This window comes from Pyxicephalus adspersus, chromosome 1, assembly GCF_032062135.1.
Source record: "Pyxicephalus adspersus chromosome 1, UCB_Pads_2.0, whole genome shotgun sequence".
In the NCBI taxonomy this organism is placed as follows: domain Eukaryota; kingdom Metazoa; phylum Chordata; class Amphibia; order Anura; family Pyxicephalidae; genus Pyxicephalus; species Pyxicephalus adspersus.
The window spans coordinates 102,931,718-102,956,072 of NC_092858.1; the positions used below are offsets into that span (position 1 = coordinate 102,931,718).

At 35.7% G+C, this 24,355-nt stretch overlaps 1 protein-coding gene across 1 annotated transcript; it reads left to right on the forward strand.

Annotated features, from left to right (window-relative positions):
* The first annotated feature begins 7,375 nt into the window (after window positions 1–7,375).
* Window positions 7,376–20,674, forward strand: LOC140329605 (uromodulin-like). Its single transcript, XM_072410020.1, has 12 exons — window positions 7,376–7,424; window positions 7,964–8,184; window positions 10,010–10,028; window positions 10,689–10,874; window positions 10,970–11,059; window positions 12,204–12,424; window positions 14,057–14,208; window positions 15,139–15,384; window positions 16,680–16,839; window positions 17,245–17,311; window positions 19,368–19,406; window positions 20,613–20,674. Exons 1-12 carry the CDS (start codon window positions 7,376–7,378, stop codon window positions 20,672–20,674), a joined length of 1,512 nt encoding a protein of 503 aa, XP_072266121.1.
* The last annotated feature ends 3,681 nt before the right edge of the window (window positions 20,675–24,355 follow it).

The following is a 24,355-nucleotide window of genomic DNA, read 5'->3' on the forward strand; positions in this document are numbered from 1 at the left end:
GTATTTATGAAGGGGCAATAAATTAACCCTAGGAAAAGGCACCCTATGAATAGAAACATTTCAGCATTTTAACTTTAATATTGATGAAATAACCTCTGTATAGTATGTATACATTTTGTGGTACATTAAAACTGCATACATGGAGGAAATAGTTCAGCTGTATTGGCTTTGGATACCAATAATCAGATTAAAAAAGTACATTGTAGATTGTCTTTCACCTATACCTTATAAATGCAAAAATGATACATCTTCCAGAATTATTTGCTGTTAATTATCAGACACATGTGACCAGAAAGAGTGGTACCTTTGCCTTCTCTTCCTACCCAAGCCAAATAGGAACCAAGCTTATTTACCTTTATATCCTTATCAGCATGGTAAGGTAAAAATGACAATCTTAGTAAATTAAAACCAAATAAACATAATCCAAATAGTGAGTTTTGTGTGACTTCTATCACAAAATCTTAGAAAATCAAGCTTTGGAAAAAAAACTCACTCAAAATTATTTTTAAGTGTAACTAAATGATTCATTACTCTCAATCCCTCCAGCTGTAATATCTGCATGCTACCTAAATGATCCAGACATCTTATCACTGACTTCTTCTGGGTTCAATGTCTTTGGCCATCTTGAATGGCTGGGCCAGGATTGCGTGCATACACATAATAGTTTTTGCTGGTATTGACCAAGAAAGAACACTGAGCTGTGTATGTGCAATTAGTGTATATTATAAAGCATGCTGCAAAGAGGAAGATAAGGAGACTTTATTACAGAAAAGACATAGCATGCCTTCTCTGCAATAGTAATCCCTCCTGCTCAGATGTATTTACGTTTTGCACATAGATTTACTTTAGGGGTAATAACTCAAATAGTGTATTCAATTTAAGGAAATAATTTCCCACCAAATGTTTAACATTCTGTGTGTCTGATTTGTTGTTATTTTATAATGGTTAACACTTTATGGATTTTAATACTTTTCTTTATAAATTTAGTAGAGAACTTTACAGTTTTCAGAATTTATTCAGCTGACATAAATATGTCACTGGAGAAATATGGCAGGAATAGTTAATGACAATGTTGTTGTTTCTGTCTTTTCAGCACAATCAGCATTCCATCAAGCTCTGGAGTGGGCTCTTTTTCTGTAACACTGGGAGCTTACAGTGATGAAGCTTGTGTTTCACCATTACCGTCAACTGATCCCTTGTATGTGGGGTCAGACTTATACCTGGGATTATTTTCCCCTGATTTGGATTCAGACTCATTTACTTTAAGAGCAGAGAAATGCTTTGCTACTCCAGTGAACAACACTGACTACAATCCTAATGTAGTACTAGTAAATGGAGGGTGAGTATTGTGTACAATATTTAAATGCAACAGTTTAATAAAAATGTTGCCGGTGTCAATACAACAGTAAAGACAGTGGGTCAAATCTACACTGTGGGTTGGGTTAATTACCTTTGTGGCCTAAAATAAACTTTCCAGGGAAATAGTATCATTTAAAATAAACATAAATACCACATCACCCAATCAAGCTATTGTGTCTGTCAGATTTCCAAACAGGAATGGGGTTTGAATTCACTACTCCCTTAGGTCAATGGAAATTCCTGTGGGTTCAAAATTCTTGGTCACTGCAAATTTATGCTGAAATAAGAATTTTTTTAAACCATAATGAATTCCATGGTCTTTAAACCACAGCCAGTTTAAATGGGGCAAATGAGGGGGTTTTGACTAAGCCAGCCCTATTACTATAAATAGGGGCCACAGAGTATTGAAGCTGTTGGGAGACCAGTCTAACTGTATAGGAAAATACTAGGGTCAGCTAGGATACTTTTACCCCTTTTTTTGCTGTTCTTAATACTGGTAACTTTATTATTTGCTGCAAGGTTTTCCTTTCCGAAAAACAGGAGTGACTAGTTTCAGATGACAGTATTTTTGGACTTTCATTGAGGCTTGATTGATTTACATTTGATGCTGATAGGAGTTGAGTTTTTTAAAGCACAGCATTCACTTGCTGGAGGGCATAGCATTGTTTGAAAGATAAAAAAAAAACCAAAGTAAAAGAGCAGTGTGCACCTAAACCACCTGACTGTGATAATTGCCTCTAGTATATTTGGGCATAGCTTTTTGAAAATACCCTGCTACTGACTAGCCTTACACTGGTGTATGATATATCATCCTGACTGCATCCTCACCATGAGTAATAATGCCCAGCTGCTGGTCACTGTTACGCTGCAGTATCATCTGTGGCCTTATAAGTTTTAATTAGGGTATATTATGAATTGGGCAACAGCAGGATATTATTTCATCAGTGAGAACAAGGACGGCCAAAGTGTCCCTGCTAAAACTACGCAGAAGAAAGGCATTTTGTTCAGACTGAATTGAACTTGATTTTAATTTGAAAAAAGCTTCCAGCTCAAAATTATTTGTTTTGAAAGCATATTGTTGCCATTATAATAAGAGATGGGATAACCAGTATATTAATAGTCTCTGATCTTATCTTGTGAACTCCTTCTTTCCTTAGACTGAGTAAGAACTGCACACAGACACCATGCTTCTCTTCCCTCAGGAAGTCTCCTACTGAGAAGAACAACTTAGTTAAACTTTTTTAAAACACATTCTCAATAACAGACAGACAATATTGTCACATGACCAAAGTACAGTATGACAGATGAAACTGTAAGAGCATACACAATATTACATATCTTAACACATATTTCCTTAACAAAGGCAAATAATAGTCAGCCAAAAAAAGTACAATTTAAATACGGATAGAAGCAACCTGAAGTTTATTCTTCTTATATTTTGCTTTTTTTTGTTTCCCATTTTTTCTCCTTTAACATGCTACCCTAAAAAACATATTACATTCCTTCATTTAGACCTGATTTATTGCAGCTCTTCAAGACTGGAGAAGATACAGTATTAGTGAACCTGTGTGATCCAGCAATCCTGAAATGGATCTGGTCCAGGGTTGAAAACAATTTCTAACAAATAGAAAATTAATTTAAAAAAATTCATTTTAGGTTTGCTGAATCATCTAGGTTCACTGAAAGTGTATTCTCTCCAGCCTTGGAGAGCTTTAATACATCAGGCCCAATGACTTAATCACTGTGCCTCTATGCTTCTTTTTTTGTGATGCGGGTATATCATGTCTGGAGGGGCCAGCAGGGTGCTGTACATTACTTCCTGTGGGGGAAATCACAGAACCTTGTCTTACTACTTATCTCAAGAATAAATAATACTGCTAGCACATCAATATTTCTTCAAATACAAGATTTTAAATGTTTAAATACATTGAGAATACGAATCATATACATCAATGGGTGTTCAATTTTAGTAAAGGATAGGAGCAGATTGCAACGTACTATACTGCTGGGGAAAATATTAATCGCCTATTGAGTTTCACAAGTGAGTGTATCAGTATTCTTTAAAGTGATAATAAAAAACTATTTTTTTTGTACTAGATGTGCAACTCAAGGTGATGTTCTAACAACAGTTTTAGAAAATGGAGACTCCAATGAGGCAAGAATCAAGATCAGCACTTTCAAGTTTACTGGATATGATGAGGTTTTCATATTCTGCAATGTGAAAATATGCAACAAAAGTGAAGACTGCACAAAGGTAATCATTCACACACTATATACTTGAAAGTTTTGGTTTAGGGTAAATGTATTTACCCCCATACAAACACGGACCCTCCTGAAATCTGGCATTGGCTAACATTGTTTTAGTTTAGCACAAATCCTATCAAGTAAATTTAGGTCATTGAATTATTTGAAGTCCATTTAAATATCAAATAATTTTAGAAGCAGCAAAGTCAACTAATTTGTAGGAACTTGGCAAATCTGCTTTTTCCTAAATATGAGAATACCTTTAGAAATATCCATTACTTATGTTCTCCTTTTCCATTTTATTACATTATTTTAGCAGGTTTATGGCACAAGCACATAAACAACAGCTGAAACCCATATTACATAACTTTTAGCATAACCCAATTTTAAATTAATTTGAATCTTTGTATTTATTTAGGATGTAAGTAAAACCAGGTCTACGGTTTTCCATTGATTGGGTTACATGTGGGCAAAAATAAAGGAGGTGTCAAGCAAAGATTCTATTTTCTGTTTTATATATTGATATATGGCACTCAAATCATTCTATTGCTATCTTACACATTCCCTGTTTTTTTCTTCCTCTTATAGTGTAACTTTGGTCGTGCATCAGATACAGTCTACCAAGGTCTAGGAATAAATCTAAAGTTAGAAGGTAAGGCTATGGTACAAGGATGTAAAAACCATATTCTTGGTGTTTTTAGGGTAAACTATGAAAACCAATGAGTACCAACTAGCACTTGATGTGGTAAAAAATGCATTGCAGTGAAATGTCTACAACATTTATGTACTATGTACAATGTTTAAAGCAAAAGTACCTATTTATAGTAATCTTTTTGTATAGCTTCCTTAGACAATTGTTAATTCCTTAACAATTGGTGTAAAATGACTAATTCATAAAGGTGATAAAGAGTAAATAAACCAACAAATGGTAAGTCAGAATTCAAAAGAGATGGAAGACCAATGAGGAGATTTAGATTAAAAGGAATGAACCAATATTGAGTAGTAGACCAAGACCCTTCAAATCCCAATAGAGAAAGAGGAGATGAACTATTTCCCATACGCATCTTCATTAATGTTTTGGTTTATATGTCTGTGTATTAGGAAATATCTTGATATTTATATTATACTTTTATTAACAGATAATGGCATCTCATACAGCAACTCCGGCTCAGTAACAGGTGAGATTACAATTTTATAAATAACTAGGTTTACTTAGTTGTTTTTATGCCAGTGATATACCAATGTATATTATGTATATACCAATGTTGCAAGTGATATACCAATGTTGCAAATGACTGTGTAAAATCAAAATACATCACTATGTGTGAAAAGGGCTCTTCATAAAAGCAACTTCTTTTTTAAGACTCTAATCAATCATTTTGCACAGCTGAACAGTGTTAAATAAATAAATTCTTACCTTAGCTGCTATGAAGTAGCATTGCAGTAGTCATAAAATTTGCCCCCAGCCACTTTTTTATTGTGCATCTGTTTATAGTGAAAATATTTGGTGCCAAATTTTAGACCTGCACAAATCTGTTGCATTTCATTATTTTATTATTATAGGCACAGGGGTCACAAATACACTTTGCTAACAGGCATGCTGTCAACCTCACAATGTAGATAATTATTTTTATGTTATATAGATCTAAAACAAAGCTTTCTTCTTCTTTCTTTTTATAGGTGTCTCCTGGACTTTGTTGGTCAGCAGCCTTCTTGCTTACTTCTTTGCTAAGTCCTTTTAAAGACAAGACAGCGATTCACTCTGCTCAGTTGACTATGGTTAAACTAGGTCATGGGCTTTCTTATAAAAAAAATTTCATCATAAGAACATAATCTAATTTATTTTTTCTTTTTCCACTGGACTGCAATCTGTGTATGACAAGACTCTAAATGGAACAGGCATCTTCCGATGTCGTTTTTGGACCAAAACCAAGCGGTTATTCCTTTTATCTTTCCTTGTTCCTGAGGATATTATATTTTTCCTAATGATACCTACTGCTTTAAAGTGGCAAATCTATACATAACCATTGTATATTATAAGTATATTTTTACTGTATACATTTTTGGTTTGAAAAGTTTATTGTATAAATAAAATGAAAGCATATCTGACTGAAAATAACAGTGGCTTGTGTGATACATTATTAATAGTAATTTATTTTGCAGTTTTTCATACAAACTGTGATTTTTAAGGGGCATATACTTTTGCTGTATAAGTAGAGCAAAATATAGATATTGAAATATTTAAATAGTCAAGCTGTTGGGTGTTGTCCTTTTAGCTATTTCAGAACACATACCTTTTGTATTTTGTAGTGCATTAAAGGTCACAACCTAAGACTGGCAAAAGTTTGCCATTTTCTTTTTCTTTTTCTTGATAGGGTAGGAAATTTTTAAGATTCCCTTTTTTTCTGGCTTTTTTACCTTGTCCCAAGGACACAAGTGAAAATAAAGGAAGAAAGGGTCTCCTAAGCAAGAAAAAAATCTCTATTTAGACAGTTAAAGGTCTGACGAAGGAATCCAAAAAAAAAAAAAAAATATTGGTTTAATCCTTGCAGACACTATAAACTAAAAAAAACTCTCTCATTGGGGATGTGACTGTAATTTTCACTTCCTATTGAATTCAGCTAAAAAATAAGTTACTTGGAACATAAATATACTACTTCTGGTGTATTAGCTTTGTGTGCAGTGTAGTGTTTAGCTAGCGATAATGTACATTAGAGATCAGTGGAGGGAGCACCTTAAACTCCCACATAATGGACAGGGGTTACCAAAGAGGTCTGATGTATAGATCACTTTCAACTTTACCTACTATGTAACTATGTAACTTTATGCTTCCATGCAAACTAAACCTGTCTAATGGATTGATTAGAAAGAGGAAAACCATGTCAAATATTAGTTGTATTTTTAAAATGCTACATTGTCACCAATAGTTTTTGAGAAATATGGCTATAAGGTGCAAGGAAACTATGTTAAAGAATGTCCAAACCAAAATCATATATGTTGCAACTCACCAGTCCTTAGATGTGGTGCATTAGTTTTCTTTTTTAGGCTGTTCTACTTTACTTTTACTTGGTAATTCATGTCACTTTTTTTATACTCTATGGAGAGACCCATGGATGGTATACAGGTTAGACAGGTTAGACATACAGGTCTGCCTCTTCTACATCACATAGTAAACTGCCAAAAATCATTTTCAGCTCATAAGGAATGACAAGAACATTCAGTTTTTCACACAAAAAAAACTATTATATTTAAATAATAAATATTTTCTGTACTTGCTGAAAATGCTCTTTGCCATGCTGATATAGCCACTATAGCTAAGAACTGGTAAGATAGAATGTATTATATTTTAGGAGTAGAGTTTAGGTGTAAAGACAATATAATAAAGTAAACTATATGTGCAGTTTTGTAAAATGTATGGTTTGTGCTAAGGGTGTGACCTAGGGGTAAGGTAGTTCTCATGTGAACGAAATGTCTCTAAATCTGTCGGGTCACATTCCGATGTTAAATACTGCATGCCTTGTACATTCTCAAGAAATGAAGATTGTTGTGAAATAACACCTGAATGACATCAAGTGGGCATCAAACGAGTTAAAAGGGTAATCCAGCCTTGGCCAATTGGATCAACCCTGGGACTTTTGCATCATATTACTCACTGAAATCTCTAAATATTTGACCTACTCAATAATTAGCTCCCACCCCTCATCTATAAATTTGTCTGTAAGTGAAGATTCTGGTATTTGTGTTCTTTGGGAACAGATAACTACTAACAAAAATGAAGTTGTACGTTGTCTTTGTTTTGGCTGTGCTTATCAAGTATGCAGGTAAATTGTTGCAGATTTCTTGTGGTTAATGAATTTTGAATACATACAGTAGTCTTTTTTTGTGTTTTACATCTTCTATACCTACACAGATGACTGTGTTAAAGCATTTTCCTCAGCATTGGAGAATCATTTTAAAATGTATTAGAGTCTCCAATTTTACTGTACTGTGAGTGAACCAGAATCTAGAGCTGTCACTCTGGTCATGATAGTACTGTGCTGGTGGCACAAATACACACATTTTTCATCATCAGAAGAAATGTAGTCATCTCACAAAGGCTTGTTTTAGATTAATTTAAATTATTGTCATAATTAAGAGTTTTAGATCAGCATTTTGTGAAAATTTTCTGTTTCAAATCAGCCAATATTACAATGATTATTATTATTATTATTAAACAGGATTTATATAGCGCCAACATATTACGCAGCGCTGTACATTAAATAGGGGATGATCCACTCATTTTTTTCTAAATGATTTAACTGCATATTTATCTTTGTTCAGTATTTGATTTATATATTTACCTTGTGTTCAATTTTCTCAGAACGTGAAGATTTTCATCCAACACTCTCCTGTGATGACAATATCATGACGGTGTCTGTCAGTAAATGCAAGCTGGAGGCACTTGGTTATGACCCTCAGTCAATGCATTTGAAAGATTCTTCAGAGAATTGCAATATTGTTTATGATACTATTGTCAATGGAGAAAGAATATTTTCTTTACAGAGCAGAATAACATCAAATTGGTGTGGAAACACACTGACGGTAATCACTATACACGTATTAATGTGTTTTTCTGACTACTATAGTTTTTCTTCTGTAGCAATGTGTTCCTGCTTTTATTTTCTAATTGAAATCCCTACTCCAGACAAAGCTATTTCATTTTAAAGAATGCACAAAGTATTTGGAGCCTCTTACACAGACAAAGAGGGAGACATTACAGACTTTTTCAAACGTAAAAATGTATTTACAAACTTTTTTTTGGTAATAATCACTTTTAATTTTTTCTTTGGCATGACAGGGAGGATTTCTCCAATGGGGTCACTCTTTCCTACTCAGGGCAGTAACTCAGCAGTAAATCAGTGGACCATCCAGCAAATCTTTTGATGCCCCCCTTCCCCTGGACACACACACTATATGTTATGCTGAAGGTGGGGCCACACTGTCCACACTGATGGTGATAGGGGCTTAAAAGAACATTAAAACATTTGAATACAGTATGGCCCTACTCCCTTTATACACAGCACCCAGAAAACAAATTACTGTACCACAAGTTAGTGCAAGACACATATAAACCTAGTACACAAATACCTACTGCACAAAGACCCAGAAAGGTGGACCATGAGTTGCTTCACAACACATCATAAGAGTGCTGACTTTCTAGCAAAAACTCCTTCCTTAGCGAAACATTCCTTGCTTCCCCAATAAAAGCAACCTTTACATCTGCATCTTTTGACCAAAGCTTGCATCCAACACTACATTTGCCACATCCTCACACATTGCTACCACTCAGCTTTTCAACCCAGCCATTCACCACCCTTTGCACCCCACTTGCACTAGTGCAGCTCCAAATCCCCATGTCTTCAACCCTCTTGCAATAGTCGGTTTTGAACTATTCAGTTATGCGTCCCAGTTGAACAGCACTCTCCTCAGCAAATCCTTTTCCATTAGGGGTGGAGATACCACTCAAGGCTTTGTGTTACCTGTCCATATCTGGCTTTTTAACTGGAGCCAGCATTGGCAGAGACCATTTGGATAGATGGTGGCGGGCAGCCTATTGGTTTGTAAAGCTGTGCTGGAGGAGCCTGTTGACCTATCCCTGGGAAATCCACAGAGGTTACAGTGGTGATTGCTTTGCCCCATTCCCATTCCTGTTCTGTTCAAAACAAAAAAAAAAATGCAATGGCAGAAAGTTACCTTGATTTTCAATCCAGAAACAACTACTTTCTACAGAAATCTGCCTCCCTCTCAATTATTCATATGTAATAGATTCTGTTTTTAATTCAGCCTTGGAGAGCTTTCTTAAATCAGGGACTTTGCCTCAACTTGTTTTTTTTAAGTTTAGAAATTTATGCACAACCAAATACATGAATCATTATAAAGAGGTAAGTGTGCTGGAAAAATATTTTTTTGTCTGTTAATTACGTTGCTGTCCACATAAGTTACTTGAGCACCCAGCAGGAAAAGTCTGGGGTACAATGAGGATTTCTTAATAACCATTTAGCAGGTTCACTCTTGCTTATATGCATAACAGGAGAAACCTTGCCAAAATAAATTGAGATCTCCTTTTAAGCACTGAAACAAGAGTTTCCCTCTGATGTGGTTCAGATGGCAACTATGCAAAAATATGGATTATTCTATTACATTCTGTCCAGGGCACAGATAATTTTTGACTCTAAGTGGGGACAACCATCCCAACAGACTTTTTAATTTTTTTCCACTTTTATCAAAAAAATTTAAAAAAGATATATTAAAGTTAGGTGAGGGATGATACTTATTTGTGAACTCTAGGTAAATTGCTAAGGGGAAAGGTTAAGGGGTTGATCTTCAGTGTCTGTAGAAGGTAAAATGTAAAAATTTTTTTTTACAGAGTAATTCATATGTTGAGGGTGAGGGATATTTTATATGAAAAAATAATAGATATTAGGAATAGGTCATGGGGATATTAGTTAAATTAAAGTCTATGTACATCTCAAATTCAATAAATAAATATTTAATTTTTGAATGTGTAATAAACAGTGTGTAAACCTAAGGGTAATTCTCTAAGTTCTCCACACCCAAATATTTACACAAATGTTGAAAGCTTAAAAGTGGTGATATATATATATATATATATATATATATATATTACATAAATATATATATTGTGTCGATTAACATTTTTGGCCTTTAAATGCTTGTTATACCTTGCATGACTGGGGTTTTTGATGCTCAGATGCAAACACCAGCATTCGCAGGAGTTAGGTAACTTGACAATAGGTTTGTAATTTTTCTTATTGCCTGAAAGTCTGAAAACTGGGAACACACAGAGTTACATATTCCTACTTCTCTGTTTCAGGTGTTGTAAGAGACATTTTACATTTGCAGTTACAAAGTCATGTTGCTGTTGCAAAGTGGTTAATACCCTTGTTGAGCATATTGTTTTCAATTGTTTCCAATGTCTTTAAAAATACAACACTCTCCTCCCTGGTTCTAGTGATATTGCAGATGTTTTTAGAAAAATTGTCTACAGGGGCTCCTGTTGTATGATATCTTTTTTATATTCGCAGCTTCATACAATGGTACAGGCCTTTGTGAATCCTGTGGAGGGAGCTGTGACTCTATGAATGGATGTGCATGTGCCAATGGACTTGATTTCTGTTTTCCCAGTAAAACTTTATCGTGTAATGACTTTGATCCCTCTTTTTGCTGTCCATCTGACTTTTACTACGATAAGAATCAATCCTGTTGCATCGGTAAGTATGATCAAGTCAGTTTAATGTGGACTTTCTAAATCTGACAATGAAACTGTTCCCTATTTAACAGATGGTTCTAACTTTCTATTCTGCAGAGACTGCTATCTGCGTAGAAGCATGTGCTGCAGATGAAAACTGCACATCAGTAAACTGCACGTGTAATACTACTATGTACCAGAATTTGAGTAAGACGTGATTCATTTTCTTTTTTTTGTAATATCAAGCTAGCCATTTACCAGATCATTGATCATTTTTGCAACTTTTTTTTATAGTCTTTATCGTTTTTCAAAACCACATGCTTTGTTATGTCATGATCCTGTTATTGTATGTAGTTATTGTACTTCATTTATAAATGTGTAAATCCACCTCTAGATGGCGCTCTCAGTGGCCCAGTACATAAATATTTTACATAAATAGAAACTACACCTGTTATGAGAAGGTAATTGGGACCAACATTGATGACCCATTTTAAATGCTTTTTTCTAAATTTTGGACCTGGAACAAGCATACAGCAAAGATAGACTTCCTTACAGTGACAGTAATACCAGTGAGCTGTGAATGAAAATTTTGTAAAAAAAAAAAAAAAAAAGCCACTTATTTAAAAAAAGATGCGGATTTGAAAACTTTTAAATATACTTTCAAAGTGACATGAGATTCTACTGATTGGACTTACTTGTATTTGAAAGTAAAACTCCTGACATTCATCAAATACAAAAATCACTGAGATGCTCTGTTTTACTATCTCTTTACATGTCATTTTAAAAGCAGATTTCTTTTGCTATAACAGAAGGTCATTTTTGGCAGCTCCTCTACCAATATTTTGAGTGGGGTTGTCTTTAATGTAGGGGATATTTTACTACCTATAAAGGTTTTCATTTATCCAGGGTATGGTATAGCTACTATAAGACAATCATAATTACTAATAGAGTATTTTACTATTTCTAAAACAAATGATATTTCCTGACTACATTATAGTTTTAAAAACATAGAAGTATTTATTGAGAATGGAATCAAGTGGGTTAAAGGGTTTACCAATGATGAATGAAAGGTTGAAGTTAAGATTTTAGTTTTTTAAGACTCTAGGCCGTAGTAAAGTAATAGGTGTCTGTAAGGCGTTGTGAATTGTGAAGCCTTGCACAGACAGTCAGTAATGATCATAATTGATCATTTTTCAATGACAGTTTTGATGGTGTCCTACAATTTAATATTAAACCCACAGTTCAGCCAATATTACAATGACCCACTCATTTTTTTCTGAATGATCTAACTGCAGATTTATCTTTGTTCAGTATTTGATTTATATATTTACCTTGTGTTCAATTTTCTCAGAACGTGAAGATTTTCATCCAACACTGTCCTGTGAAGACAACATCATGACAGTGTCTGTCAGTAAATGCAAGCTGGAGGCACTTGGTTATGACCCTCAGTCAATACATTTAAAAGATACTTCAGAGAATTGCAATACTTTTTATGATACTATTGTCAATGGAGAAAGAATATTTTCTTTACAGAGCAGAATAACATCCAATTGGTGTGGAAACACACTGACGGTAATACACTATACATGTATTAATGTGTTTTTCTGACTCCTATAGTTTTTTTTCTGTAGCAATGTGTTCCTGCTTTTATTTTCTAATTGAAATCTCTACTCCAGACAAAGCTATTTCATTTTAAAGAATGCACAAAGTATTTGGAGCCTCTTACACAGACAAAGGGGGAGACATTACAGACTTAGCAGTATTTCAAACTTAAAAATGTATTTACAAACTCTTTTTTGGTGATAATCACTTTTAATTTTTTCTTTGGCATGACAGGGAGGATTTCCCTAATGTGGTCACTCTTTCCTACTCAGGGCAGTAACTCAGCAGTAAATCAGTGGCCCATTCAGCAAATCTTTTGATGCCCCCCTTCCCCTGGACACACACACTATGGCCCTGATTTATTAAAGCTCTCCAAGGCTGGAGAGAATACACTTTCACCAGTGAAGCTAGGTGATCAAGCAAACCTGGAATGGATTTCTTCAATGTCATTTGCTATTTGCTAGCAAATGCTTTGAATCCTGGACCAGATCCATCCCGGGTTTGTTGGATCACCCAGCTTCACTGGTGAAAGTGTATTCTCTCCAGCCTTGGAGAGCTTTAATAAATCAGGGCCTATATGTTATGCTGAAGGTGGGGCCACACTGTCCACACTGATGGTGATAGGGGCTTAAAAGAACATTAATACATTTGAATACAGTATGGCCCTACTCTCTTTATACACAGCACCCAGAAAACAAATTACTGTACCACAAGTTAGTGCAAGACACATATAAACCTAGTACACAAATAACCTACTGCAGAAAAATCCAGAAAGGTGGACCATGAGTTGCTTCACAACACATCATAGAGTGCTGACTTTCTAGCAAAAACCCCTCCCTTAGCGAAACATTCCTTGCTTCCCCAATAAAAAGCAACCTTTACATCTGCATCTCTTGACCAAAGCTTGCCCTCCAACACTACATTTGCCACATCCTCACACCTTGCTACCACTCAACTCTGCACCCAGCCATTCACCACCCTTTGCACCCCACTTGCACTAGTCAGCTCTAAATCCCCATATCTTCAACCCTCTTGCAATAGTCGGTTTTGAACTATTCAGTTATGCGCCCCAGTTGAACAGCACTCTCCTCAGCAAGTCCTTTTCCATTAGGGGTGAAGATACCACTCAAGGCTTATTGTTACCCGTCCATATCTGGCTTTTTAACTGGAGCCAGCATTGGCAGAGACCATTTGGATAGATGGTGGCGGGCAGCCTATTGGTTTGTAAAGCTGTGCTGGAAGAGCCTGTTGACCCATCACTGGGAAATCCACAGAGGTTACAGTGGTGATTGCTTTGCCCCATTCCGATTCCTGTTCTGTTCAAAACAAAAAAAAAAATGCAATGGCAGAAAGTTACCTTGATTTTCAATCCAGAAACAACTACTTTCTACAGAAATCTGCCTCCCTCTCAATTATTCATATGCAATAGATTCTGTTTTTAATTTCCCTATATATTTGGTATTTAAAATGAGCACATTTTCTCTAAACTGATTAAAGTATTTCTTTAATGAAGTGACACCCGTATTTGTCTATTCTACTGCTAATTACAATCGATGTATGACCTGTTTCGATACTCTGTAACACCTACCTTTCTTTCCGCAGAGCGACGATTCCAATATTTATCTTTCAAACACCATTCACATTGGAATCCAGAATAAAAGTATCATCACTGTAAATCCAATAAGCTTTAACTTTACATGTACATACAAACGGAATATACAAACAATTCTACTGCTTGGCAATGTAACCACTGGGTAAGATAAACAATACACAATGTTGTTTGTATAAATATACTGTCATATTTATTCTTTCCTATTGACTATCCTCTCAGTTCAATTACAGTGCATGTAAACCCCAAGTCAATTGTTCAATATTTGGCAGCATGCATCATTGCATACAATTTGTTTAAGTAAATTACTTGTGAATCTGTATCAAAGTTTATTTTGCTTGCCAATACCAGAATTGCTTGACAGCCGTTTTGCCATCCTTCTGCAGTTCCTGCTGTTGGCACCTACTTTCAGGCCTAGCTGGACACTTATAATTGTGGTTAGGGGGTTAAGCCACTCTTAGTGCAAGATCACTCAGTGAGTAATAATAAAAAATCCAACAGTCCAAGGAGATACCACAGTATGTAATATGCCAACAGCAAGGGCAAAACCCTAAATACCTGTCAAAAGAAAACTTTGACATACAAACAGAAACTAAAAGAACAGGCTGTGTTCCCAGTTGATGCCAATGGATCTCCATGAGGAAGCTTGGTAGCACAATCTCAATAGAGAAACATGATGCGCTTACCCCATCCCCCGCAAGACGACAAGCAGGGAGAGAATGAGGAGAGAGCCGGATGTGCGGGCCAAAGGTTGGGCAACCTTGCTGTATGTCAACCTGTCCTAAACGTCCTTTTCCTAACATCTTAACACAGGGACAAAAAGTGAGAGGAAGCCATATAGTCCTGATCAAAATCCTGACCTTTCCTCTCTAAAACTATACATAGCAGAGTGTACATAATAAATTACTCTTTAAAAAAAACAATATAACCACATGTTTAATCTTTTAAAGATAATTTTTAGGGTTGGATTTTATGTAGACAAATAAAATTACAGGTATTTAAAGTTTTCAGAAAAATAATTGTATTTTAAATTGTTATTGAGTTTGTTACAAAAACCTGTGTTTTGTTTTCTCAGAACGGTGTCCCTATCAGGAATTAATGGAACAGGATCATATCCTCTTACCATGGCTGCTTATAAAGATTCTGCATTTGCACAACCATTTAGAAATGATGATATTGTGACTGTTGGAACAGACATCTATGTGGGATTGTTTGTGAATGGCGCTGATGGAAATATTTACGTTCTCCGGGTAGAGACATGTGTTGCAAGTCCTACAGCGAACCGTAATGATACAAAGGCTTTTCAATTTATCACAGATGGGTAAGTCTGCTTTTCTTATGCAACCCTATAGATCAGGGGTATCAGGGGTCATGGTTCTGCAAGAGATCCCCATGGGTTCCACTACTAAATGAAGTAGGGCAGGATAGGGAGCAGACACAATGTACTCAGGAAGCTACAATGGTAGTGTGAAGCCTGTGGGAATAAAAGTGAGACTGCACTCACCAGAGAGTGGCTAGGTGGTAGGGAAATCAGTGAGGAATGGAACATATGCTCCACATCATGTCTGCCATTAATACTGAGGACATGGAGCTGGGGGTTTCCAGTTTCTGGGTAATGCTTCTGTGAAGTTGCTTTTCGAGTTTGGGATTATTTTTAGATGAGTGCCTGTTATGTATCTTGTGTACACCAACTGTAAGGATTACATTCTTCACCCTGACCACCACACCAATGTACGAGAGCTATGGATGTAGTAATTATAGCAGAGATTGGAGAACTTTAGTACATCAGGTCCTCTGTCTAATTCATAGTGCTAATTTTGTTGCAGACCTTTGCATATCTGTAGCAGTGCGATGACCAAAATTGCAGGTAGAAAGGACAGAATTACTATTAATTATAATTATTATTAATTGTTATTATCAATAATATTAATAATAATAATCACTATTATTACTATATATATATTCTTGGTTATACGTATAAAAACTAAATATAACAAAAGATTCTGAAAGAATTATAGATTTTTAAAGAAAGAGTAAAACTGACCTCTGGACACCTGGAGATATATTTATAAATGACCCCCCGGTCAACTTCGGCTCCAGATTGAGATTTGAATTCTCCATTTCTCGTTTCAATGCAAAATAAAATTATGATTTATTCTGTCACCTTGTGGTTAATTGTCAAAAATGCAAAGAAAACACAAAAGTAAATGTTATGTATTTTAACGATTGTATGGGTGAATGTAGGTCAAATTGAAAGGGAAATAATTTATAAATGCACACAAATCAGGCTGCTTTATAATAAGCAAGATCTATATGAAGATGTCCTTTGTGTTTGGGATCCTTGTGTCTGTAATTCTGGGGAGCCAACTCTGACAAAACTGGGAATGGAATTTTTTATTCAAACGATTACACAACAATGTGTATCCGACACAAACAGGGAAAAAAAACTAACAGGTTTCCCATTTGAACCATTTCCTGTTATACCCAAAACAAAAAACCTAAATCAATTATTTTTTTTTTTTAATTACAAGTATAAGTAATGATAAAATCTGATCTGAAGTACTCTTCATAGTACTTATGAAGTACTCTAATATTTTTTTATCTTCCTATTTACAGCTGCCCGGGGAATACAGTTTCAACAACCCTGACTGAAAATGGAAAGTCATTAATATCACGCTTCAGAATAAGCGCATTTCAGTTTCAAAATGAGAACAATGTTTACCTCTTCTGTGATGCACGACTGTGTGATAATAGCACTGGAACCTGTTCAGGAGGAGTAAGTGATAAACAGAAATATAGTATCTATAGTACCACAAAGAAAAAAATAAAAGTATTTTTCCCAAATTTTTAAAATTTCACTTGGTCGAGCTGTTCTTTTATTTTTATGGAGCTAGAACTTTTTTTTTGTAAGATTTACTTTATAAAGTTTATACAATAAACCAGTGCAACATCTGAACCCAAACTACTGACATTAGATCTGCATCCCTGACTTTTTTATCTTAAATTTTTCTTTTCTGCAAGATCCTCTAAAACCACAACAAAGACTCCTGTGTCAGTGTTCTGTCAGCTTAATAAACATCTCCCGTTTTGTTTGGCAGTAGATAACCCACCAAGACCTGTTCTGATGATTAATCTATTGCAGTGTACATCAATGTATGATTGTTTTCATTGTTCTTTACAGTGCGGACGTAATGGTAGATCCTTCAACACAGATACTAATGAAGTCAGGATAGACCTAAACGTTGCAGGTAAATCATAATAATGATATGTCAAAAATGCATAGATAGTTTTCATTGTTTAATTAAAATGACAGATATGTTTGCTTTAACACTGTTTACTATTCAATTTTCCATCCAAAGTACTAATTTAGCAATGTAACATTGTGTTTGCTACAAATATCCCATGCTACTGGTATAAGTCACCAAGAGCTCTATTTATTATTCAGTGAATCAGACATTCCTTCAAACTTTTCCTCATGGGAATCAATTTATGCCCTTGGATCAGGAACACCTGAATCAGGAAGATTTCCACCAGAGAATGTTTTAGGAAATGTCTGATTCCCTGTTTAAATAGAACCCTAAGAGTAAAACAATTTCACATCTTAGTCAGTGTCCATACTGAACATCCTACACTGTTCAACCATCAATCAGAATTAGACTACAGGTTGAAAATCGAAAAACCGGCCATCGATAATTAGGATCCTTCAGTTTCCAGGCATGAATTTCAGATTGCATATTCAAAACAGGGACTGCAGTACACTGTTTGGCCACTAATGTTTGACTGGCGCTGTTCTGCAGAAACAGCTGTTAGGTCTGCTTGCTAAACTAAATACACGTTGAGACGTCCCTGCTGCCTGCTCCCTGGAACTGTGCCAGATATCCATGGTGCTGGGAGAGAAAGGCTGCCCTGTGTGTGGAGGTAAGTAGAAAAAAAAATCCAGAATTTTTGAAAATCCGGTGCACCACAGGTCCGAAGGTTGCGGGATTTTTGATTGTCAACTTGTACCATAAAATAGGAACCAAATTCATTTAAACCCATCGAAACAGTGGTTTTAGGCAAGATTCAGATGTGTTTTAAATCATTAATCCCAGGTGAGTTTTTCTGGAAAAGACCACGGGCATTTATTAACACAACTTTCTTGCACCACAGCAAAAAGAATAGTCATTGCATCATAAATATAAACACATCAATACACAAAGACTGCAGACATTTCTCTCTAGTTAAGTTAAAGAAGACCTCCAGCCTTATCTTTTGTTTCACACAGTTGTACAGGATTCCCTTACTGTGATTTCATTGCATACTGTGAATGTCTTATTCTGCATTAGAAGCTGCAGCAAGTCAAATAGCACCTATCCCATTGCTTAGATTTTAGTTAATTCAATCATAGAGTCTCAGCATGACCTAGGGTTGTTCGTCTGCAAATACAATCTGCCACAATTAGCACTCACTCCTCCACACTGACATCCACTCATCAAGGCATTTTAAAAATTGAATAACTCCCCCACCCCAGAGAAAGTCCACTGCTTACTTCACGACTGAGTGTTTTTAGCAGAAGCCCTGAATCTGGGTGCTGTAATATTTTCAGGAAGCTATGTACAACATCCTACAAGCACTTGCCTATTATCAGTTTATAAGCTGTCTAAACTTCAGCTAAACAGGTAGTCCCTGGGTCACATACAAGATAGGGACTATAGGTTTGTTCATGACTTGAACTTGTATGTAGATCGGAACAGGTACATTATTTTAATAAATGCAATTAGGTCAGATGTTGGTCTCAACATATTATTAGGCAGCATGGTGTCAGTTACTGTGTGAAATCATCACTGTGAGTTTATCACAAACAAAGCAAAAAAAAACTTTATGGAGCCTAGACATTCATTACCTTCTGGAGCACACTGTTCTTTGATATGCAAAAAGAAACAACTGCAGAGTTAGTCTCGGGCATTAAAAAGCTTACAGAGAAGCCTCAGTCCTGCACACGAGTGAGCAGGGAAGCCTGTTATCTAGGAAGCGTCCATATGTTGCGTGTCCTTAACTCGGGGACTTCCTGTAATATATTTTGGCTTTCTTCGCCTTTACCTTGTTTTATGTGTGATTCTTGATCATGTTTTGCTTTTGGTGACATGAACCTTTGCTCTGTTCAGATACCCAATATTATTGCAAGAGTGGCAGTGAACTTTTCTAGAGTATTTGATGCATGCTCCCATTTCATAATACATTTATATTGTGAACTTTGCTATATAACAACCATTTGCACCAGTTTACAGATTTTCTTCATTAACTATTGTTTTGTGCTTGATGCAGACAAATTAGACTACATGGACAACTCTGGAAAACATACAGGTGAGAGTGAGTGGGGTTGTAAATTCCTATGTACACAGTCTGCAAATAAATTATGGTTCTGTTACCCATTTCAGTATATCAGTTATCCTCTAAATTGGGAAAATTTGTAAAGGGAGTTGGATGGTTATAATGGGCAGTGTATGTACAATTCCAGATGTCACATATCAGACCTTCAATTTTATTTTAATATTTTTATGCCGCTGCATACAATTTTTTAAATAAAGAACTAGCCTATAGAACAGAAATTGCTAAACACTGGCATTTTATAACAACAGGGCATTGTTTGCACTAGATGCTTTTTTAGGAAATACTGGAAAAAAATAATTTTAATCTGTAGCAATTATATTGACAAAGGAAGTCATGCTGCATTATAATTTGGGGCCACTGTAAACATAAAAAAATGAAAGGTGTCTTTCTTGTTTTCCCTGCTGTTCATTTACCTGTCGTTTTTTCATGCAACACCAAATACAATTCAGCATTTAAATTCATTTTAGAGAACTTTTCTTTTTGACCAAAACTCTGCAAAGAAAATTTTAGACATGATGCACACCTATTGTTGACATTCTGATTCAAGTTGCTTGTTGTCATGCTAATCTTTTGACTTTTTTGTTGCACTCTTGTTCTGGTTGATAAGGTCAATAATAGAGCCACAGGCTCATAAGTGCATCCAGTAATTAGCCTTTCGGATGGAGGGCAGCATTAGCAGCCACCATATTTCCCCAGCATCCTGTATAGTTGTATTATCAGTAACAGGTTCTGCTTTTTGGTAGAGTAATAACTGAGAGCACCCTGCATTTTAACACTGTCATGGAGATTTGGCCATAGAAAACATCTTTTAAAATGACTGAAAAAGTTGTCTACTCCTATTTGTGGAAAAATCAAAAATGTTAAAATTGTATCCAGCATGTGAGGAAACAAAGGATTTCCCCTCATTAGACTTTACTCACTGCTCTAAAATATGAATAAAGTGCCCTCAACTATTAAGTTTATTACTCTCAGTGATGGGGTCAAAGATTTCCCTGAAAGTAAAAAGTTTAGAATCTGAAAATGAAATAAAGAATGTAGTATAGTTGTCATCCTGTCTTATTAGTATTAAAAAAAAAAAAACTTAATACCAAAGGCTCGTTCAATTTAGGACATTAAGCATTATTTGAAGTTTTTAGCAACCTTTAAACATTCTTTTTTTTTCTCTCTCTCTCTCTCTAGCTGCATCCTGGGCATTGCTGGCTGTAATACAACTAGCTTTTGCGTTCATTAAACTCATCTAAGAGGATCTATAATCATCACTGTGGTTCGCCATGACATATATACTTTTCTAAATCATAATGCAAATCAACTTGATAATTTATTTCCTGTATTGGGGAGAGATATCCCATTTATGTGTTATAATGTGTTTATGTATTTAAGGCTTTTGTATGGTATGTCTAGCTTTTATGGGTTGTGTAACTATTCTGCTGTCTAAGTGGGCAGCTAAATATGTTGTATTGTATGTGAAAAAAATAAAAAACTACAATCTGCACTAACATGTGTATAGTGTACAAATATCCAGTAGATGTGTGAAAGTATCATATGAAGCAGTGTGGGAAATACCTTGAAACAAAAATTCAATATTGGGCTAAATATCAATTTGGCAAATCTGGTATCTTTGGGTTCTTTTGGGAGGGCTTTATAAATTGTGTTCCTTAAGATCTACCACCACTATGTCTTACCTATACATTTGTATTAGGTGTCCACTGAGACAGTCTAAGGTATATATATTTATATTAAGAATTTTTTGGGTTAATGGTGCATGTATTTGGAGTGATCTGCAAATAGTGAAATGCTCAAATGTTTTCCATTAAAACATTGGAAATCAACTACTAGCCTTTCCACACACAATAACATTTTCTTTACTATTTTTTTTTTAATTTTACGATGTCTGATGGGACAGGCCTCAGAGCAGACACAGAAGGCCTTGGAGGGGTCTTCATAAAACATAGAAAGCCTTCATTAAATCCATTTGGCTAAAACTAGACATATTCTGGCTACATTACTTCCAGATATCACAAATGCCTTTGATACAGTTTCATACTCCTATCTTATGGATCTCTTGAGTCTTTGTGGGTTCTGTCCTAACTTTAGGTCAGGTATCCTATGATCCATCACCTATTATTATTATTATTATTATTATTATTATTAATAAACAGTATTTATTTAGCGCCAACATATTATGCATATTAGTGTAATATTACATAATTTATTAATGCTAGCGCTTTTGTTCAATATGCAGGTGTCTACCCCCCTTACTTTCCTATCAGGGGAGGAAAGCCCATCAGTGTTATCCCCTGTTGCCCGTTTTTGCTTTATTTGTTTTATAGTCATCAAAGTACTACACTTCCATTAAGACCAATATTCAAGGACTGGAAATAGCTGGATACAACCATAAGATAAGCCCTATTAACGGATGACATGGCTGTATTTGTTACAAACCCCATAACCAACTTATTTCAGATCATAGAAACCTGTAAAGCCTTGGGTCTCTGTTAATATTTCATTTTCGTAAAGTATAATTAATACATTTATTATAACATAATAATAATATAACAATAATAATATTATTATTAAAATATAACAGCTACACACCAACTTTATATATTACTGGGAACCTCCTTGATTGGAGTTGTTGGGTGTTCACCTAACTGCTTCTTTTAAGTCCCTCCATGCAACTAATTATGCATCCTTCCTACATACAATGGGGTTCACTCTGAAATTGTGGAAGAGATATCAATATTGGTATCACAGATGTTAGTACACTAGGTAATCACTGAACCTATTTACCCGATGACAAAGTTACTTCAATCAGTGACCAGCTCAAACAAATATGCACTATTTTTCTCACATTCTGTTGTATCTTCAGGACAAGAAACAAAAAAATCCACCCACCAGGACCCAGAAAGTGAAAAACAAACAAACAGGCTTCAACCCTCTAACTCTATCCAAGTTTGGTTATATGCAATTCCAACAAACTGATTTTCACTTTTCAGTAACCACCTAGCTGTTGTAGTGTGGTTACTGATGAGTTGGGTGTAGTTGACCCTTACTTACTTGTAGTTCAGCAACCAAAATCCTACTGAACAAAAAAACAACTCCTTCCTTTTCAGCAGCAAGGTAAACCCTCCCTATCAAAAATGTTCCTCTCCAAACTAAAATCCCCTTCCAGATAAAAAATCTCCACCCCCACCCCACGTACTGGTGCAGAAACTGTAATCCTGAGAAAAAGCATTAAAATAATATTCAATATGAAAGTACTTTTAGGGCTCTAAAACTAGGCTCCTCTGAAAGAATTAAACAAAATACATAACACTATAAAACAATAAATATTTTTGTTACGCATTAAAATGAGTCATGGTCATACTTCACACTGCATAGGGAATATATCATTTAGCAATAGAAATTAGAAGGGTTAACATTGTCAGGTGTCAGGACATGATTGGCGCATATGTGTGCATGCATCATGCCATGCATTAATATTACATAGTCAGGCTGAAAGAGTCCATTGAGTTCAGCCAATATTGTCTAATTATAATGTGTGTTGTTATTCAATATAAAGTGCATTGCAACACACAAACGTTTGTCACACAATAATATAGTTGTGAATTGTGAATCCATTTGGACCCATTTCATAAGAACTGTCCATCTGACCACTTTGAAACTTTGAGTGAGCTATAAAGATTTGTTGAGGTCTATTGGAGTCAAATATATGTTTAGCCAGATGTTGCAATAAGTCCCAAATTCACACAGCAACATCACATACAGGGTGTATTGATAAATCACTCCCATGTCAATTTGACCTAGATTTGCCATTATTTTTCTATTAGGACTGGTATGCCTTTAGGTGGATTTCACTGAAATGGATTTCAGGTGGTTTCACTGAAATGAAAACTGAACGATTCGACTGAAAGTGAACTTTTAGACTAATTAACAGGGGAATCATTTATAAATACACCTCATAGTCTTCCCATTGGCTGTAAAATATGACACACCAAAGAAAAGAAGAATAGAAAAGCCTTCCTTAACTATGTGGCAAGCCCCCAAAAATAATAACAATAGTGTTGTACCCTTAGACACACAGTTAGGCTACGTAAACATGTCAGATGATCCTCGTCCAATTATCCCTTCAGAGCTAGTATTGGACGAGAATCGTACGTGTTTTCAGCACTCGTCTGGCGTACTTTATGGATCTGTTCTGGCAGGCTGCACTGCAAGGAACGATTGCAATACAAGTAAAGCAGAGAGAGTGCAGTGGCGTGCCGCTCGCTCTTTCCCCCCCTCCCCTCTCTATAGAACAGAACGTCGCTTTCAGGATGGTGAAAGATACTTTTCTAGTCTAACATCCAGGATTTATGCAACTCCCAGGACGTATGCTTCACTAAAGCTTTTAGCCTTTACTAAATCACCTTTAATGACTGCCATGAGCACTCAATATGTTTTTAAAAATGTTAACAGCCTACTGTGATTTTTTAGCGTCCCTCCTATTCTCCATGGCAGAATTCGACGGATTGCTGCCATGCCCATTCTTCCTCCTTTGATATCACCCATATCCTAGAGCAAGGGTGCCCAACCTACGGCCCGCAAGCCACATCCAGCCCTCTCCTAATTCCTTCTCTGCTTGTGGTTTTGTGGGGATGGGGTGATCCGATCTCCTAGGTTTCTCTATGAGATTGTTGTACCAGAAGAGGGAGCTTCCTGAGCATGCTCAGTGTTAGCTCCCTGACAGTGGAAGTGTACTAATGATGTCACTAATCAGCTGTGGCTGCTTCCTGCCCACCTTGTACTGTAAAATATTCCTACCCCTGGTACAGCAGCAGCCAAGTTGTGTCTGTGTCCAAAGCAGCTGTCATTACCCCATGTATAAATATTCATATCTCCCACAGCAAATGTTGTAGAAACCAAATTTCAGCTCCCTAAAC

Excerpts from the sequence above, each read along its gene's own strand:
- LOC140329605 (XM_072410020.1), top strand. The coding sequence starts at position 7,376 with ATGAAGTTGTACGTTGTCTTTGTTTTGGCTGTGCTTATCAAGTATGCA. Across the intron at positions 12,425-14,056 it reads GGTGTGGAAACACACTGACG|AGCGACGATTCCAATATTTA; the intron begins GTAATACACTAT and ends TTCTTTCCGCAG. Across the intron at positions 15,385-16,679 it reads TTTCAATTTATCACAGATGG|CTGCCCGGGGAATACAGTTT; the intron begins GTAAGTCTGCTT and ends TCCTATTTACAG.